At 40.4% G+C, this 19086-nt stretch overlaps 1 protein-coding gene across 2 annotated transcripts in view; it reads left to right on the top strand.

Annotated features, from left to right (window-relative positions):
* IQSEC2 (IQ motif and Sec7 domain ArfGEF 2) overlaps positions 1–19086 on the top strand; it is a 701326-nt gene that overhangs the window by 248472 nt on the left and 433768 nt on the right. For both annotated transcript variants that reach the window (XM_053695379.1, XM_053695385.1), the window contains exon 2: positions 12091–12120. In XM_053695379.1, coding sequence (XP_053551354.1) covers positions 12091–12120 — 30 coding nt within the window. The remainder of the gene's footprint in view (positions 1–12090; positions 12121–19086) is intronic.

Genomic DNA, 19086 nt, shown 5'->3' with positions numbered 1-19086 from the left:
ATCTTGGAAAGTTCTGTTTTTGATGGCTATTTCCTCTGCTCGGAGAGTCTCTGAGCTATCTGCCTTACAATGTGATTCTTCCTATCTGATTTTTCATGCAGATAAGGTAGTTTTTACCTAAGGTGGTTTCTAACAAGAATATCAATCAAGAGATTGTTGTTCCATCGTTGTGCCCTAATCCTTCTTCAAAGAAGAAACGGCTTTTACATAATCTGGACGTAGTCCGTGCCTTGAAGTTTTACTTACAAGCTACTAAGGATTTTCGTCAAACATCTTTCCTGTTTGTCGTTTACTCTGGACAGAGAGGTCAAAAAGCTTCGGTAACCTCTCTTTCCTTTCAGCTTCGGAGCGTAATACGCCTAGCCTATGAGACTGCTGGACAGCAGCCCCCTGAAAGGATTACAGCTCATTCTACTAGAGCAGTGGCTTCCACCTGGGCCTTCAAAAATGAGGCCTCTGTTGAACAGATTTGCAAGGCTGCCACTTGGTCTTCGCTTCACACTTTTTCAAAATTTTACAAATTTGATGCATTTGCTTCTTCGGAGGCTGTGTTTGGGAGACAGGTTCTTCAGGCAGTGGTTCCTTCCGCTTAATTCTGCCTTGTCCCTCCCATCATCCGTGTACTTTAGCTTTGGTATTGGTATCCCACAAGTAATGGATGATCTGGATACTGGATACACTTAACAAGAGAAAACATAATTTATGCTTACCTGATAAATTTATTTCTCATGTAGTGTATCCAGTCCACGGCCCGCCCTGTCCTTTTAAGGCAGGTCTAAATTTTAATTAAACTACAGTCACCACTGCACCCTATGGTTTCTCCTTTCTCTGTTTTCGGTCGAATGACTGGATATGACAGTTAGGGGAGGAGCTATATAGCAGCTCTGCTGTGGGTGATCCTCTTGCAACTTCCTGTTGGGAAGGAGAATATCCCACAAGTAATGGATGATCCGTGGACTGGATACACTACAAGAGAAATAAATTTATCAGGTAAGCATAAATTATGTTTTTTGCCAGTGATTATCATATATTAAGTAAAAAATTACATAAGATCCTTTGTAAACATTGGTCTATACTTCGTATTTGTAATCCTGAGATATTAGAATTCCAACAGCTGCTTCCCCTGTTTAAAGTGAATGTAAAGTTTTATCAAGTAGTGCCTGGTTTTTAAAAATACTATTAAAAACCGGGGCACTTTCATTGATGAAACTTTACATTGCACCATATTTGTAGAAATACTTACCTCTTCGTCTTGAAAGCCGCAGCAGCGCTTCGCCAGCCCGTCGCAAGCCTCTTCCTACGTCAGCAATGACAATTCCGGTATCCTCCAATCACGGCTTCCCCCCTGGGGAAGCATTGCCTAAAGCAACGCCGTGATTGGAGGAAGGTCGGAATCGTCCGTTCTGATGTAGGAAGAGGCTTGCGACGGGCGGGGGAATCGAAATCATCAGCGATCCGGCTTTCAAGACAGAGGTAAGTATTTCTACAAATATGGTGCAATGTAAAGTTTCATCAATGAAAGTGCCTCTGTTAATAGAATTTTTTAAAACCGGGCACTACTTTACATTCATACAATACATGCTCGAATTGCAACAATATGATCAAAGGTTTCACTTTTACACATCCCAAAACTGGGAAGAAATTTTCTATTAAAGGCTACTATACATATAACACATCTTGTTCTATTTATTTTCTGAAATGTCCATGTTTTATGTAGGTGAATCGACTCGCCAGATAAGAGGAGAAAGATTAAATGAACATAAATCTAATATTAGAACTAAATATATTAAATCTCCAGTCGCTGCACATTTTTTAAAAGCTGGACATCGGGTATCGCAGCTTAGATTTCAAATCATAGATCATATAGAGATTCCTAGACGTGGAGGCAATAGAGAGATTATGCTTAAGCAGCGTGAGTTATATTGGATCTATACACTAGAATCAAAAGACCCAATGGGCATGAATAAGGATTTTGATTTATCATTATTTCTCCTGTTAAGTGTAGTCAGTCCACGGGTCATCCATTACTTATGGGATTATATCTCCTCCCTAACAGAAAGTGCAAGAGGATCACCCAAGCAGAGCTGCTATATAGCTCCTCCCCTCTATGTCATACCCAGTCATTCTCTTGCACCTAACTAATAGATAGGACGTGTGAGAGGACTGTGGTTATTAAAATTAGTTTTTATATCTTCAATCAAAAGTTTGTTATTTTAAACGGCACCGGAGTGTGTTGTTTTTTCTCAGGCAGCATTAGAAGAAAAATTTACCTGAGTTTATGTATGATCTTAGCGGTCGTAACTAAGATCCATTTGCTGTTCTCGGCCATTCTGAGGAGTGAGGTAACTTCAGATCAGGGGACAGCGGGCAGGGTTCACCTGCAAGGAGGTATGTTGCAGTATATTATTTTCTAAGGAATGGAATTGACTGAGAAAATACTGCTAATACCCATATAATGTAAGTGCAGCCTTAAATGCAGTAGTAGCGACTGGTATCAGGCTGATATGTATGTATGTTACACTGTGGTATTTCTGGGGAATGGAACTTCACTAAGAAAATACTGTGTACATTTAACTTATATTTGAGCCCCCACTGCAGTGTAAACGACTAGCAGCAGGCTTATTAGTATCATTTCATAATTTTATTTTAAAACGTTTTACTGGCATGTTAATCGTTTTTCTTTGAGGTACTTGGTGATAAAAAATTTTTGGGCATTATTTTTCCACATGACTGTCGTTTATTTATGAATAAATTCAGTTTGCTGAGCTTCCCCACTGTTATAATATGAGTGGGAGGGGCCTATTTTGGCGTTTTCTTGCGCAGTAAGAATTCACTCACAGTCTTCCTATTCCTTCCTCCATGATCAAGGACGTCTCTACAGAGCCCAGGGGTCTCCAAAACTAGTTTTGAGGGAGGTAATCACTCACAGCAGACCTGTGAGACTGTGCTTTTGACTGATAAAACGTTTTTATATTCTGTTAATCATCCATTTGCTGGTGGGTGCAATCCTTTGCTAACTTATTGCATTTATTGTGTAAATTTGGTTGCTATAACAAATTTGGTTCATTGTAATTCAACTGTGACAGTTTATTAGTGTTTCTTAAAGGCACAGTAACGTTTTTTATATTGCTTGTAAATTTATTTCAAAAGTTTTTTTTTCCAAGCTTGCTAGTTTCATTGCTAGTCTATTAAACATGTCTGACACAGAGGAAACTCTTTGTGCAATATGTTTAAAGGCCAATGTGGAGCCCAATAGAAATTTGTGTACTAATTGCATTGATGCTACTTTAAATAAAAGTGTACATGTAAAGAAAATTTCACCAGACAACGAGGGGGAAGTTATGCCGACTAACTCTCCTCACGTGTCAGTACATGCGTCTCCCGCTCGGGAGGTGCGTGATATTGTGGCGCCAAGTACATCAGGGCGGCCCATACAAATCACTTTGCAAGACATGGCTAATGTTATGACTGAAGTATTATCTAAATTGCCAGAAATTAGGGGTAAACGCGACCACTCTGGGGTGAGAACAGAGTGCGCTGATAATATTAGAGCCATGTCTGATACTGCGTCACAATATGCAGAACATGAGGACGGAGAGCTTCATTCTGTGGGTGACGGATCTGATCCAAGTAAACTGGACTCAGACATTTCAAATTTTAAATTTAAGCTTGAGAACCTCCGTGTATTGCTAGGGGAGGTATTAGCGGCTCTGAATGATTGTAACACGGTTGCAATTCCAGAGAAAATGTGTAGGCTGGATAGATACTATGCAGTACCGGTGTGTACTGATGTTTTTCCTATACCTAAGAGGCTTACAGAAATTATTAACAAGGAGTGGGATAGACCCGGTGTGCCTTTTTCTCCCCCTCCTATATTTAGAAAAATGTTTCCAATAGACGCCACCACACGGGACTTATGGCAGACGGTCCCTAAGGTGGAGGGAGCAGTTTCTACTCTGGCTAAGCGCACCACTATCCCGGTGGAGGATAGCTGTGCTTTTTCAGATCCAATGGATAAAAAGTTAGAGGGTTACCTTAAGAAAATGTTTGTTCAACAAGGTTTTATATTACAACCCCTTGCATGCATTGCGCCTGTCATGGCTGCAGCGGCATTCTGGTTTGAGTCTCTGGAAGAGACCATTAACTCAGTTACATTGGATGAAATTACAGACAAGCTTAGAGTACTTAAGCTAGCCAATTCATTTATTTCCGATGCCGTAGTACACTTAATTAAACTTACGGCTAAGAATTCAGGATTCGCCATTCAAGCGCGCAGAGCGCTGTGGCTTAAATCTTGGTCAGCCGATGTAACCTCTAAATCTAAATTACTTAACATACCTTTCAAAGGGCAGACATTATTCGGGCCCGTTTTGAAAGAAATTATCGCTGACATTACTGGAGGTAAGGGTCATGCGCTGCCTCAAGACAGAGCCAAACCTAGGGCTAGACAGTCTAATTTTCGTGCCTTTCGTAACTTCAAGGCAGGAGCAGCATCAACTTCCTCAGCTCCAAAGCAGGAAGGAACTGTTGCTCGCTACAGACAGGGCTGGAAACCTAACCAGTCCTGGAACAAGGGCAAGCAGGCCAGAAAGCCTGCTGCTGCCCCTAAGACAGCATGAAGTGAGGGCCCCCGATCCGGAAACGGATCTAGTGGGGGGCAGACTTTCTTCGCCCAGGCTTGGACAAGAGATGTCCAGGATGCCTGGGCTTTAGAGATCATATCTCAGGGATATCTTCTGGACTTCAAAGCTTCTCCTCCAGAAGGGAGATTTCATCTTTCAAGGCTGTCAGCAAACCAGCTAAAGAGAGAAGCGTTTCTACGCTGTGTACAAGACCTTTTACTAATGGGAGTGATCCATCCAGTTCCGCGGTCGGAACACGGACAAGGGTTTTACTCAAATCTGTTTGTGGTTCCCAAAAAAGAGGGAACCTTCAGACCAATTTTGGACTTAAAGATCCTAAACATATTCCTAAGAGTTCCATAGTTCAAAATGGAGACTATTCTGACAATCTTACCTATGATCCAAAGGAGTCAATACATGACCACAGTGGATTTAAAGGATGCCTACCTCCACATACCGATTCACAAGGATCATTATCGGTACCTAAGGTTTGCCTTCCTAGACAGGCATTACCAGTTTGTAGCTCTTCCCTTCGGGTTAGCCACGGCTCCAAGAATCTTTACAAAGGTTCTGGGCTCTCTTCTGGCGGTACTAAGACCGCGAGGAATTTCGGTAGCTCCGTACCTAGACGACATTCTGATACAAGCGTCAAGCTTCCAGACTGCCAAGTCTCATACAGAGTTGGTTCTGGCATTTCTAAGGTCGCATGGGTGGAAGGTGAACGTAGAAAAGAGTTCTCTAAGGCCACTCACAAGAGTTCCTTTCTTGGGGACTCTTATAGATTCTGTAGAAATGAAAATTTACCTGACAGAAGACAGGTTAACAAAACTTCTAAATGCTTGCCGTGTCCTTCATTCCATTCAACACCCGTCAGTGGCTCAATGCATGGAGGTAATCGGCTTAATGGTAGCGGCAATGGACATAGTACCTTTTGCACGCCTGCATCTCAGACCACTACAATTGTGCATGCTAAGTCAGTGGAATGGGGATTACTCAGATTTGTCCCCTATGCTGAATCTGGATCAAGAGACCAGAGATTCTCTTCTATGGTGGCTTTCTCGGCCACATCTGTCCAGGGGGATGCCCTTCAGCAGGCCAGACTGGACAATTGTAACAACAGACGCCAGCCTACTAGGTTGGGGCGCTGTCTGGAATTCCCTGAAGGCTCAGGGATCATGGACTCAGGAGGAGAGTCTCCTTCCAATAAACATTCTGGAATTGAGAGCAGTTCTCAATGCTCTTCTGGCTTGGCCTCAGCTAGCAACTCTGAGGTTCATCAGGTTCCAGTCGGACAACATCACGACTGTGGCTTACATCAACCATCAGGGAGGGACAAGGAGTTCCCTAGCGATGATGGAAGTCTCAAAGATAATTCGCTGGGCAGAGTCTCACTCTTGCCACCTGTCAGCGATCCACATCCCAGGCGTGGAGAACTGGGAGGCGGATTTCCTAAGTCGCCAGACTTTTCATCCGGGGGAGTGGGAACTTCACCCGGAGGTATTTGCACAACTGCTTCGGCGTTGGGGCAAACCAGATCTGGATCTCATGGCGTCTCGCCAGAACGCCAAGCTTCCTTGTTACGGATCAAGATCCAGGGACCCGGAAGCGGTTCTGATAGATGCTCTGACAGCACCTTGGGTCTTCAACATGGCTTATGTGTTTCCACCCTTCCCGATACTTCCTCGTCTGATTGCCAGGATCAAGCAGGAGAGAGCATCGGTGATTCTAATAGCGCCTGCGTGGCCACGCAGGACCTGGTATGCAGATCTAGTGGACATGTCGTCCTGTCCACCATGGTCTCTGCCTCTGAGACAGGACCTTCTGGTTCAGGGTCCTTTCAAACATCCAAATCTAATTTCTCTGAGGCTGACTGCATGGAGATTGAACGCTTGATTCTATCAAAGCGTGGATTCTCGGAGTCAGTGATTGATACCTTAATACAGGCTAGGAAACCTGTTACCAGGAAAATTTACCATAAAATATGGGGTAAATACTTACATTGGTGCGAATCCAAGAGTTACTCATGGAGTAAGGTTAGGATTCCTAGGATATTGTCTTTTCTACAAGAAGGCTTAGAAAAGGGTGTATCTGCTAGTTCGTTAAAGGGACAGATCTCAGCTCTGTCCATTCTTTTGCACAAGCGTCTGTCAGAAGTTCCAGACGTTCAGGCTTTTTGTCAGGCTTTGGCCAGGATTAAGCCTGTGTTTAAAACTGTTGCTCCGCCATGGAGCTTAAACTTAGTTCTTAATGTTTTACAGGGTGTTCCGTTTGAACCCCTTCATTCCATTGATATCAAGCTGTTATCTTGGAAAGTTCTGTTCTTAATGGCTATTTCCTCGGCTCGAAGAGTATCTGAGTTATCAGCCTTACATTGTGATTCCCCTTATCTGATTTTTCATTCAGACAAAGTAGTTCTGCGTACTAAACCTGGGTTCTTACCTAAGGTAGTTACTAACAAGAATATCAATAAAGAGATGTTGTTCCTTCATTCCTTCATTCAATATCAATAAAGAGATGTTGTTCCTTCATTGTGCCCTAATCCTTCCTCAAAGAAGGAACGACTTCTGCACAACCTGGACGTTGTCCGGGCCCTGAAATTCTATTTACAGGCAACTAAAGATTTTCGACAAACTTCTTCCCTGTTTGTCGTTTATTCGGGACAGAGGAGAGGTCAAAAGGCTTCGGCTACCTCTCTCTCCTTCTGGCTTCGTAGCTTAATACGTTTAGCCTATGAGACTGCTGGACAGCAGCCTCCTGAAAGAATTACAGCTAATTCTACCAGAGCTGTGGCTTCCACTTGGGCCTTTAAAAATGAGGCCTCTGTTGAACAGATTTGCAAGGCTGCAACTTGGTCTTCACTTCACACCTTTTCCAAATTTTACAAATTTGACACTTTTGCTTCTTCGGAGGCTGTTTTGGGGAGAAAGGTTCTTCAGGCAGTGGTTCCTTCCGTGTAAAGGTCCTGCCTGTCCCTCCCGTCATCCGTGTACTTTTAGCTTTGGTATTGGTATCCCATAAGTAATGGATGACCCGTGGACTGACTACACTTAACAGGAGAAAACATAATTTATGCTTACCTGATAAATTCCTTTCTCCTGTAGTGTAGTCAGTCCACGGGCCGCCCTGTTCTACGGCAGGTCTAAATTTTAAATTAAACTCCAGTCACCACTGCACCCTATAGTTTCTCCTTTCTCGTTTGGTTTTGGTCGAATGACTGGGTATGACGTAGAGGGGAGGAGCTATATAGCAGCTCTGCTTGGGTGATCCTCTTGCACTTCCTGTTAGGGAGGAGATATATTCCCATAAGTAATGGATGACCCGTGGACTGACTACACTACAGGAGAAAGGAATTTATCAGGTAAGCATAAATTATGTTTTTTGTAATTCTTAGTGGGAATACTATTTTAACTTTTACATAGTAACCAATATTACTAAATGATAGCATTATTTGATGTTACACACATAGTATTTCAAAGTATTCCAATATAGATTGTTTGCAATGGATCTTTGATTGTTATATACTGTATATGTACACTTTGGATAATATATGCAATATATGGTTTTGTCCACCAGATGGCTGTTTGTTTGATACTGTTAGTTTTTTAACGACCACTAGGTGGTAGTATATATTGTATTTACCTGAGAGCTTACACACACACACAGGTGTGTTAATTGTGATTTAAGGGGAGGGATTTATGGTTTATAAGGTGCAATTCTTGTATGTGAAGTATGCAACATGATTAAGGGGTAACACCCGAAACGTTGTTGTTCTATTTTTGTTTGGAGTAGATGAGGGCTGCAACTAACTATTATTTTCATAATCGATTAATCGGCCGATTATTTTTTCAATTAATCGGATAAAAAAAAGAATCAATAATTGTTTCCTATTTTTTAAATAAAATCCCCATACTGATTGTTACAAATATAAACTTCAGACTAAAACTTTACATTAACACAACTGTTTGTCCAATTTTTAAGCAGCAGAGCACAGTTTTATAATTAAACAAAACAAAACCAAAAACTGTTTGAGAAGAGGTAGAACTAAAAAGAGTTAGACTATCACTGTTAATAACATTCTGTTATTCACTCTTTCAGAAACTTTGCATTGAAATGAAAAAATCTCAACATGTCCACATGCTTCTGGCTAAGGCTGGTTCTCTGTTTGCAGCATATTTCCTGCAGCAGAGAAGAGGCACTCAGATGGTGTTGAAGTGCTTGAGATGCATAAGTAGGGTTTTGCCAATTTCACCAAAGTGGCATATTCACCAATGCAAAGTGTTTTCCACCTTGGCAAGGGACCGCTCAATAAAGTAACCCTTGACTTCATTCTAACATATAAAATGTCTATATGCAAGGGTAAATAACCAGCTATAAGGTTAGAGGAAAATATCTAGTCCGCTCTAAAAATAACAGATATATATTTATAAAGGTTGAATCTGATACATATTATAACAATTAACAATATAAAAAACAAATCAAAAGCGCTAAGGACTGTATATCAATAACAGGACAAAGCCTTACCCATTTATTTATACAGTACATATAATCAGCAATAGCAAGCAATACGCTAATAATTGTGCAAACAGATAATAGTGCACATCAATTTAAATAACTCCCATTAATCTAGGGGATAGGTGAAAAGCATCGTTCCAAATCACCAGATTTAATATAAACAATCCAAATGATGACTATTATATCTGGGTTGCACATAAGCCAGGGGTAGTTGTAAACGTATACTGTCCTGAAAAAGTGAAAAGTAGACGTCTGTAGATGTCCTTTAGGCTAAGGACATAACCATAAAAACACAATACCATGTGCAGGAGTTCATTGGAGTGAAGCAGCTGGTGTTGTGCACAGACCAACTAATTGCAAACCAACTAATCGATTATGAGATTCGTTGACAACTATTTTCATAATCGATTATTATCGATTATGATGATTAGTTGTTGCAGCTCTAGAGTAGATGTAAATAAATTATACATCTTTTATTATCTTGGAGGGCTGCCATCTGATTTCCTATATTGCATTGAATTTGGGACTTTATTGGTGTGGAGTCCTGGATGGCGTGGTTACCCGTTTGATGCACAGGTGCTGGAGACCATACATTTCTACTGCATTTAGCAACCAATCGGCAAGAACAACCCAGGTTGTGAACCAAAAATGGGCCGGCTTCTAAACTTACATTCTTGCTTTTCAGATAAAGATAGCAAGAGAATGAAGAAAAATTGGTAATAGGAGTAAATTAGAAATCTGAGTCATGAAAGAAAAAAAATGGGGGTTCAGTGTCCCTTTAAAAAGAAAACACTATATTTGGACAAATGTATATATTGGTTCAAGATCTTTGTTGCCCAAAATTAAACTTCCCCCCAAAACCTTTCAATTATTGGACAAAACCAAAATAATGGACCATATCTGCAGCACTAAATTTGCATTTTATACAAGATAGTTTATCAATCTCTTTCACCCAATGTAAGAAATAGTTGGGAGTAATAAGTTTGATACAATAACTTTAGTTTTAATGTGTTCTTTAAATGTTGATTTAATATGATATTTTTTAATTATATTCATTTAGAGTTTAAAGTAGTTTTTTGTATATATGTCCAGCATGTCAGTAGTTAAAGGGACATTCTAATCAAAATTAAACTTTCATGATTCAGATAGGGCAATTTAAAACAACTTTCCAATTTACTTTTATCATCAAATTGGCTTTGCTTTCTTTGTATTCTTTGTGGAAAGTTAAACCTAGGTATGCTCATATGCGGTGAAAGGTTTTCACAGCTAGGGGGCGTTAGTTCACATGTACCATATAGATAACATTGTGCTCATGCCCGTGGGGTTACTTATAAGAAGGCACAGATTGGCTAGAATGCAAGTCTGTCAAAAGAACTGATAAAAGGAGGCAGTCTGCAGAGGCTTAGATACAAGGCAATTACAGAGGTAAAAAGTATATTAATATCACTGTGTTGGTTATGCAAAACTGGGAAATGGGTAATAAAGGGATTATCTATCTTTTTAAACCATAAAAATTCTGGAATAGACTGTCCTTTAAAAGCACTGCATTGCAAAAGGTCTGCACACAAAAAACATGTTTTTTATATGCACTATGTGTGAGTGCAACATTCCAAAAGCTCTGCATACACAAATTATTTATATGTGAACACTATATACCTGCAGTTAAAGTGATGGTAAACTTTCCCCGTCGTATAAACAGATACGGAATGTTAGCTATATTTTGGATGGAGTTTAAGTAATCAGTTGTAATGAAGATGCGCTATAACTTAAGTTTTAATGTAGTGCTGGAATTCAAATACACGCTCTCCGGGTGCCCACTTCAAAACTTTTTTTTTTTTGGGTGAGCTAATAGTTTGAACTGTTTTCCAATCTGTACTCTAGCTACAACAAAAGTGCCGTAAGTCTAGAGTGCCAATTGGAGAACAGTTCAAACCGTTGGTTCACAAAAAAACTACTTTTGAAGTGGGCGGCCGTAGCCCGGGGTATTTGATTTTCAGCGTTACATTAAAAAGTAAGTTATAGCACATCTTCATTACAACTGATTAATTAAACTCCATCAAAAATATCATTAACACTCCGAACCTTTTTATCGATTAATAACTATGTTGCAAAAGGTCTGTATAAACAAAAATATTTAGATATTCAAAGTATATATAAGCAATTAAAGGCTGTATAACAAAATTTGTTTACAAAATAAAAAATGTTTAAAAATGATTTAACACTCAAATTTGCTTTGTTCGCTTGGTAGTCTTTGTTGAATGTTAAAAAGATAGATAATCCCTTTATTTTCCATTCCCTAGTTTTGCATAACCAGCGCAGTTATAATAATACACGTTTTACCACTGTGCTAACCTTGTATCTAAGTCTCTGCTGACTGCCCCCTATTTCAGTTCTCTTGATAGACTTGCATTTTATCCAATCAGTGCCCTCTCATAAATAAATCCATGGGCGTGAGCACAATGTTTATCTATTTAGTACATATGAACTAACGCCCTCTAGCTGTGAAACTTTCAAATGTATTCAGATAAGAGGCGGCCTTCAAGGGCTTAAAAATTAGCATATGAGCCTACCTAGGTTTAGCTTTCAACTAAGAATACTAAGAGAACAAAGCTAATTTGATGAAAGAAATTAGTTGGGAAAGTTGTTTAAAATTGCATGCCCTATTTGAATCATGAAAGTTTAATTTTGACTAGACTGTCCCTTTAAATATGCAGTATGCACTGTGCCTCTTTGGAGTGAGTGGAGCAGGTTCAATTTTTAGGGGTAAATTTACACCAAAATCAATGTATGGTGCAGTGGTGTATTTTTTTTAAATTTTTTTTAACTTTTATGGTAGAGCAATTAACACTTGATATCTCAATAAGCCAAATGACGAAATTAATCTTTGGATCTGATTTTGCCATTTAACAAGTTTGCAATTCACATTGTGACTCTACTCTCCTTGTTTGTTTTCTAGGCCCGACGGCGAAAACTCCAGGACAGTGAGGTGAGTGTAAATATAATTTACTGTATTAACTCTTTATGGGGTTTTATCTTTCGTCAGTCATTACAACCTAGCAACTGGCACTGGGCATCTTTAGACATGTGGTGTTCAGGCCCTAACTAGGTGCATCCATCTGTCCTAAAAACCATCCATAAATCCTCTGGTTTTGGATAATGATTTTGTCTTCTGACTACACAAAATATGACTGCTCCACTTGATGCTAAAATCTTGTATATGCAGTTTACGTCAATGTAATTCAGTTCTCATTACTTTGCAGATTACAGAGCCTTGTGCACTATGTTAGCACATTATGGTGGTGTTAAATTTGTTATTTTCAATAGAGCATAACTTTGCAGAGCGTGCTTAATTTAGATTATATGTGTTAGTTTTTTTCCAGTTATTTTGGGCATAGCTTGTTGTCTTTTAATACTACGGGTTACATTTTTTTTTAGAAATTTCCAGAACAGAAATTAAGTTTTTCTAATTCCTTTTTGTTGTTGTTTGGTTGTTAAAATGAGTTGTGTGTTTCTTTAGTTAGATATAGCAAGAAATTCCACTTGCAAAGCTTACAGATATTTTATGAAACTGTAGTTAGTTTTGTGTTGTTTTTATGTGCATCCTCTGTCTGCCAGCCCAGCTCAGCTCACAAGAGGACATATTGCCAGCCGTAGCTTGATTTAAAGGGACATAATACTTGTATGCTAAATCACTTGAAACTGATGCAGTATAACTGTAAAAAGCTGACCGGAAAATATCACCTGAGCATCTCTATGTAAAAAAGGAAGATATTTTACCTCGCAATCGCCTCAGCTCAGCAGAGTAAGTTCTGTGTAAAAAGTTATACTCAGCTGCTCCCAGCTGCAGGTAAAAAAAAAATAAAAAAAAATGAAGAAATGAACAGCAGCCAATCAGCATCAGCAGTGTTGAGGTCATGAACTCTTACTGTGATCTCATGAGATTTGACTTAACTCTCATGAGATTTCATAGTAAGCTTCCTTTACCTGATTGGTGAAATAATATGAGAGTTCACGAGGCTCATCCCCTAAGCTGTCCCATGACAGACACATTAATAATGCTGCTTAGAAATCCTTTACAATGGGATGTGGCTAGTGAGGAACTTTTGAGGTAAAATATCTTTCTTTTTTACATAGAGATGTTCAGGTGATATTTTCTAGTCAGCTTTTTACAGCTATGCTGCAGCACTTTCAAGTGTTAAAACATTTTGGTATTATGGCCCTTTAAATGGATTCTTGTATCTTATATTTTTAAAGGGACATTCCAGTCCAAATTAAACTGCACATAGATGAATTACATTTAAATATAAACATATTGCTATATACACATTGGCAAAATTGCTACTAGTAAAAGTTATCACTGTTTTAGTGTTAGCATTTTTCTATGCATGTGTATGTGAAGCATAGCTAGATATTCTCAGTGCCACCAGCATTTTAAAAACTGCAGCTGCTCAGAGCGCCAGTGGGGCTCGTAGCACGTCAGCAATTAACAAATTAAGTCATTACCAGATGGTACAAACAGCTTAGGCTCTCTGTGTTTAAAATGCAGGTGCATACTTAAATACACGTTTTTTAAACAGCTTTTAGAAGCATATATGTATATTACAAAAAGGCTTCTATTCAAAACTGAAATGCATCCATGGGGATTCCAATTTTGGCTGGAATGTCCCTTTAATAGAATAATTTGAGTTTATTCTGTTTATAATCAGATCATTGTGCAGAAAATCCCTGACACTTCATTTAATGGAATTACAAAGATTTTATTATACATTTACGCTTAAAGGGACAGTCAACACTCGAGGTAACATTATGCGATATTGAAAAATAAAAAACGAAGATCCGCCTGCACCATACCCCTTTTGCCTTGCCTACTTGCTTCTTGTAGTAATCACCGTCGATAACTTCTCTAATACGAGGTAAATATGGCAGCCTAACTCCCCCCACCGTTATGTAGCGACCTTCTTCAAATGATCAGCCAATCAGAATCCAATCCTCGGTCAGAAATTGCAACTGCTTTGTACTTGTCCTAGTAATTCCTTTATACGTAGTCACACATTGCTAAGAAACCTAGTAGCTGCTTCTGACTGGGTATTGATTTCAAGGTTAAAATTCTGAGATGCAGCTTATTTGATCTACTTCTCATTTTATAAAAACATTAAAGTAATCTTTAACATATACACAGTATCTATATAAATAATTTAAAGGGTAAGTAAACACCTTGATATTTTTATATAAAATGTTTAGTTATGCATTATAAAATAACTTTGCAATATATTTTCATTATTTATTAAAGTGAATGTAAATTTTGATGCTAAAGTGTCCGGTTTTTAAAAATTTGATTAAAAACAGGGGCACTTTAATTCATCAAAATTTACATTTCACTCGTGTTGTGAAAAAATACTTACCTTTTAAACTTGACAACCGCTCCAGCTTCCTACGGTCGTCGCAAAGCCTCTTCCTGGGTCCAAAATGAGGAATCCGGCTTCCTCAAATCACAGCTTCGAATCAGACACTGATTCCTTCCGAGGGGAAAGGATATTAAAAGAACAAAGAAAATTAGATCATAGAAATAAAGTGGAAAGTTATTTGAAATGTTATGCTTCATTTGAATCATAAAAGAAAATGTTTCTCCAACATTGGTGTGTCCGGTCCACGGCGTCATCCATTACTTGTGGGAATATTCTCTTCCCCAACAGGAAATGGCAAAGAGCACAGCAAAAGCTGTCCATATAGCCCCTCCTCAGGCTCCGCCCCCCAGTCATTCTCTTTGCCGCTCTGAACAAGTAGCATCTCCACGGAGATGGTGAAGAGTATGTGGTGTTTAGTTGTAGTTTTTTATTCTGCTATCAAGAGTTTGTTATTTTAAAATAGTGCCGGTTGTACTATTTACTCTAAAACAGAAAGGGATGAAGAGTTCTGTTTAAAAGAGGAGTATGATTTTAGCAGCAGTAACTAAAATCAATTGCTGTTCCCACGCAGGACTGTTGAGCCCAGAGAACTTCAGTTGGGGGGAACAGTTAGCAGACTTTTCTGCTCAAGGTATGACTAGTCCATTTTCTAACAAGACTGTGTAATGCTAGAAGACTGTCATTTTCCCTCTTGGGGATCGGTAAGCCATTTTCTTAGACTCTTAACAGAATGAAGGCTTATTATGGGCTATACACTGGTTGACACTCTTGTGGGCTAAGTCGATTGCTTTATTTAAGTTTTTTATGTAATCTGAGGTGATTTATAAAACTTTTATTGTGGGGGAACGTTTTTAGGCGCCAGGCAGTTGTTTAGACACCTTTCCAGTCAGAGGGGCCTTTCACTATAGTAGGCAGAGCCTCATTTTTGCGCCATAACTGCGCAGTTTCTTTTGGATGCAGTGCATGCAGCTGCATGTGAGAGGGTCTGGTGATCATTGAAAACGTTCCTGGAAGGCTTAATTTGGTATCGTATAACTCCTAATGACAGGTGAAGTTGCAGCAAACGCTGTGGCTGGGACTGTAGTGGGGTTAAAAATTGTTATTTGATTAAACGGCTCCGGTTTCCTCAATTAAGGGGTTAAAAGCTGGTTAAATTGGGGTGCAATACTGTTAAAGCATTAAGACTCTGTGGTGAAAATTTGGTAAAGATTGGATATTTCCTTCATAGTTTTTCACACATTCAGAAATAAAGTGTGCTCTGTTTAAAATTTAAAGAGACAGTAACGGTTTTGTTTTAAAACGTTTTTTTTGCATTATTAGCCTGTTTAAGCCTGTCTAACATGTCTGTACCTTCAGATAGAACATGTTCTGTATGTATGGAGGCCAAGGTGGTCCCCCCTTCAAATGTATGTGATAATTGTGCCATGGCGTCTAGACGAAGTAAGGACAGTACTGTCACATTTAATAAGGTTGCCCAAGATGATTCCTCAAATGAAGGTAGTGGGGATAGTTCATCATCCTCTCCTTCTGTGTCAATACCAGTTATGCCCGCGCAGGCGACCCCTAGTACATCTAGCGCGCCAATGCTTGTTACTATGCAACAATTAACGGCAGTAATGGATAATTCCATAGCTAATATTTTATCCAAAATGCCAGCATTTCAGAGAAAGCGTGATTGCTCAGTTTTAAATACAGTGGAGCAAGAAGGCGCTGACGATAGTTTACCTGTCATACCCTCACACCAGTCAGAAGTGGCAGTGAGGGAGGGTTTCAGATTCAGGAAGAATTTCTCAACAGGCAGAACCTGATGTTGTGACGTTTAAATTTAAGTTAGAGCATCTCCGCGCATTACTTAAGGAGGTGCTATCTACTCTGGATGATTGTGACTCTTTGGTCATTCCAGAAAAATTGTGCAAGATGGACAAATTCTTAGAGATCCCGGTGCACCCTGATGCCTTTCCGATCCCTAAAAGGGTGGCGGACATAGTGAATAAGGAGTGGGAGAAACCAGGCATACCCTTTGTCCCTCCTCCTATATTTAAGAAATTGTTCCCCATGGTCGACCCAAGGAAGGACACATGGCAAACAGTCCCTAAGGTTGAGGGGGCAGTTTCTACCCTAGCCAAACGCACGACTATTCCCATTGAGGACAATTGTGCTTTCAAAGATCCTATGGATAAAAAATTGGAGGGTTTGCTTAAAAAGATTTTTGTTCAGCAAGGTTACCTCCTCCAACCTATTTCGTGCATTATTCCTGTCACTACGGCGGTGTGTTTCTGGTTCGATGAACTAGAAAAGTTGCTTAATGTGGAGACTCCATATGAGGAAGTCATGGACAGAATTCACGCACTTAAGTTAGCTAATTCCTTTATTTTAGATGCCGCTTTGCAATTAGCGAGATTAGCGGCAAAAAATTCAGGGTTTGCAATTGTGGCGCGCAGAGCGCTCTGGCTAAAATCTTGGTCGGCGGATGTATCTTCCAAGACAAAATTGCTTAATATCCCTTTCAAAGGTAAGACACTTTTTGGGCCAGAATTGAAAGAAATTATTTCAGACATCACTGGGGGGAAGGGCCATGCCCTCCCACAGGATAGGCCTTTTAAGGCTAAGAATAAGTCCAATTTTCGTTCCTTTCGCAATTTCAGGAACGGGCCGGCTTCTAACTCTGCAGCCTCTAGACAAGAGGGTAACGCTTCCCAGGCTAAAACAGCTTGGAAACCAATGCAAGGGTAAACAGGCCAAGAAGCCTGCTGCTGCTACCAAGACAGCATGAAGGGGTAGCCCCCGATCCGGGACCGGATCTAGTAGGGGGCAGACTCTCTCTCTTTGCTTGGGCAAGAGATGTTCCGGATCCCTGGGCACTAGAAATAGTCTCTCAGGGTTATCTTCTAGAATTCAAGGAACTGCCCCCAAGGGGAAGGTTCCACATGTCTCGCTTGTCTTCAGACCAAATAAAGAGACAGGCATTCTTACATTGTGTAGAAGACCTGTTAAAGATGGGAGTGATACACTCAGTTCCAACTGTGGAACAAGGTCAGGGGTTTTACTCAAACCTGTTTGTAGTTCCCAAAAAAGAGGGAACTTTCAGACAAATTCTGGATTTAAAAATTCTAAACAAATTTCTCAGAGTTCCATCGTTCAAAATGGAAACCATTCGAACAATTTTACCTACAATCCAGGAGGGTCAATATATGACTACCGTGGATTTAAAGGATGCGTACCTACATATTCCTATCCACAAAGATCATCATCAGTTCCTAAGGTTCGCCTTTCTGGACAAACATTACCAGTTCGTGGCTCTTCCATTCGGTTTGGCCACTGCTCCCAGAATTTTCACAAAGGTGCTAGGGTCCCTTCTAGCGGTTCTAAGACCGAGGGGCATTGCAGTGGCACCTTATCTAGACGACATTCTAATTCAAGCGTCGTCTCTTTCCAAGGCAAAGGCTCATACAGACATTGTTCTAGCCTTTCTCAGATCTCACGGGTGGAAGGTGAACGTAGAAAAAAGTTCCCTGTCTCCGTCAACAAGAGTTCCCTTTTTGGGAACAATAATAGATTCTTTAGAAATGAAGATCTTCCTGACAGAGGTCAGAAAGTCAAAGCTTCTAAACGCTTGTCAAGTTCTTCACTCTATTCTGCAGCTTTCCATAGCTCAGTGCATGGAAGTAGTAGGATTGATGGTTGCAGCAATGGACATAGTTCCTTTTGCTCGAATTCATCTAAGACCATTACAACTGTGCATGCTCAATCAGTGGAATGGGGACTATGCAGACTTGTCTCCCCAGATTCAAGTAAACCAGGTAACCAGAGACTCACTCCGTTGGTGGTTGACTCAGGATCACCTGTCTCAGGGAATGAGTTTCCGCAGACCAGAGTGGGTCATTGTCACGACCGACGCCAGTCTATTAGGCTGGGGCGCGGTCTGGGACTCCCTGAAAGCTCAGGGTCTATGGTCTCGGGAAGAGTCTCTTCTCCCTATAAACATCCTGGAATTGAGAGTGATATTCAATGAGCTCCGGGCTTGGCCTCAACTAGCGAAGGCCGGATTCATAAGATTCCAGTCGGACAACATGACGACTGTAGTTTCATCAACCATCAGGGAGGAACAAAGAGTTCCTTAGCGATGAGAGAGGTATCCAAGATCATCAAATGGGCGGAGGATCACTCCTGCCACCTATCTGCAATTCACATCCCAAGAGTAGACAACTGGGAGGCGGATTATTTGAGTCGTCAGACTTTCCATCCGGGGGAGTGGGAACTCCATCTGGAGGTCTTTGCCCAGTTAACCCAATTATGGGGCATTCCAGACATGGATCTGATGGCTTCCCGTCAGAACTTCAAGGTTCCTTGCTACAGGTCCAGATCCAGGGATCCCAAGGCGACTCTAGTGGATGCATTAGTGGCGCCCTGGTCGTTCAACCTAGTTTATGTGTTTCCACCGTTTCCTCTCCTTCCCAGGCTCATAGCCAGGATCAAACAGGAGAAGGCCTCAGTGATTCTGATAGCTCCTGTGTGGCCACGCAGGACTTGGTATGCAGACCTGGTGA

This window comes from Bombina bombina, chromosome 12, assembly GCF_027579735.1.
Source record: "Bombina bombina isolate aBomBom1 chromosome 12, aBomBom1.pri, whole genome shotgun sequence".
Taxonomy (NCBI): domain Eukaryota; kingdom Metazoa; phylum Chordata; class Amphibia; order Anura; family Bombinatoridae; genus Bombina; species Bombina bombina.
Note: the sequence above shows the minus strand (reverse complement) of the source record. Positions and strands in the feature narration are given on the sequence as shown.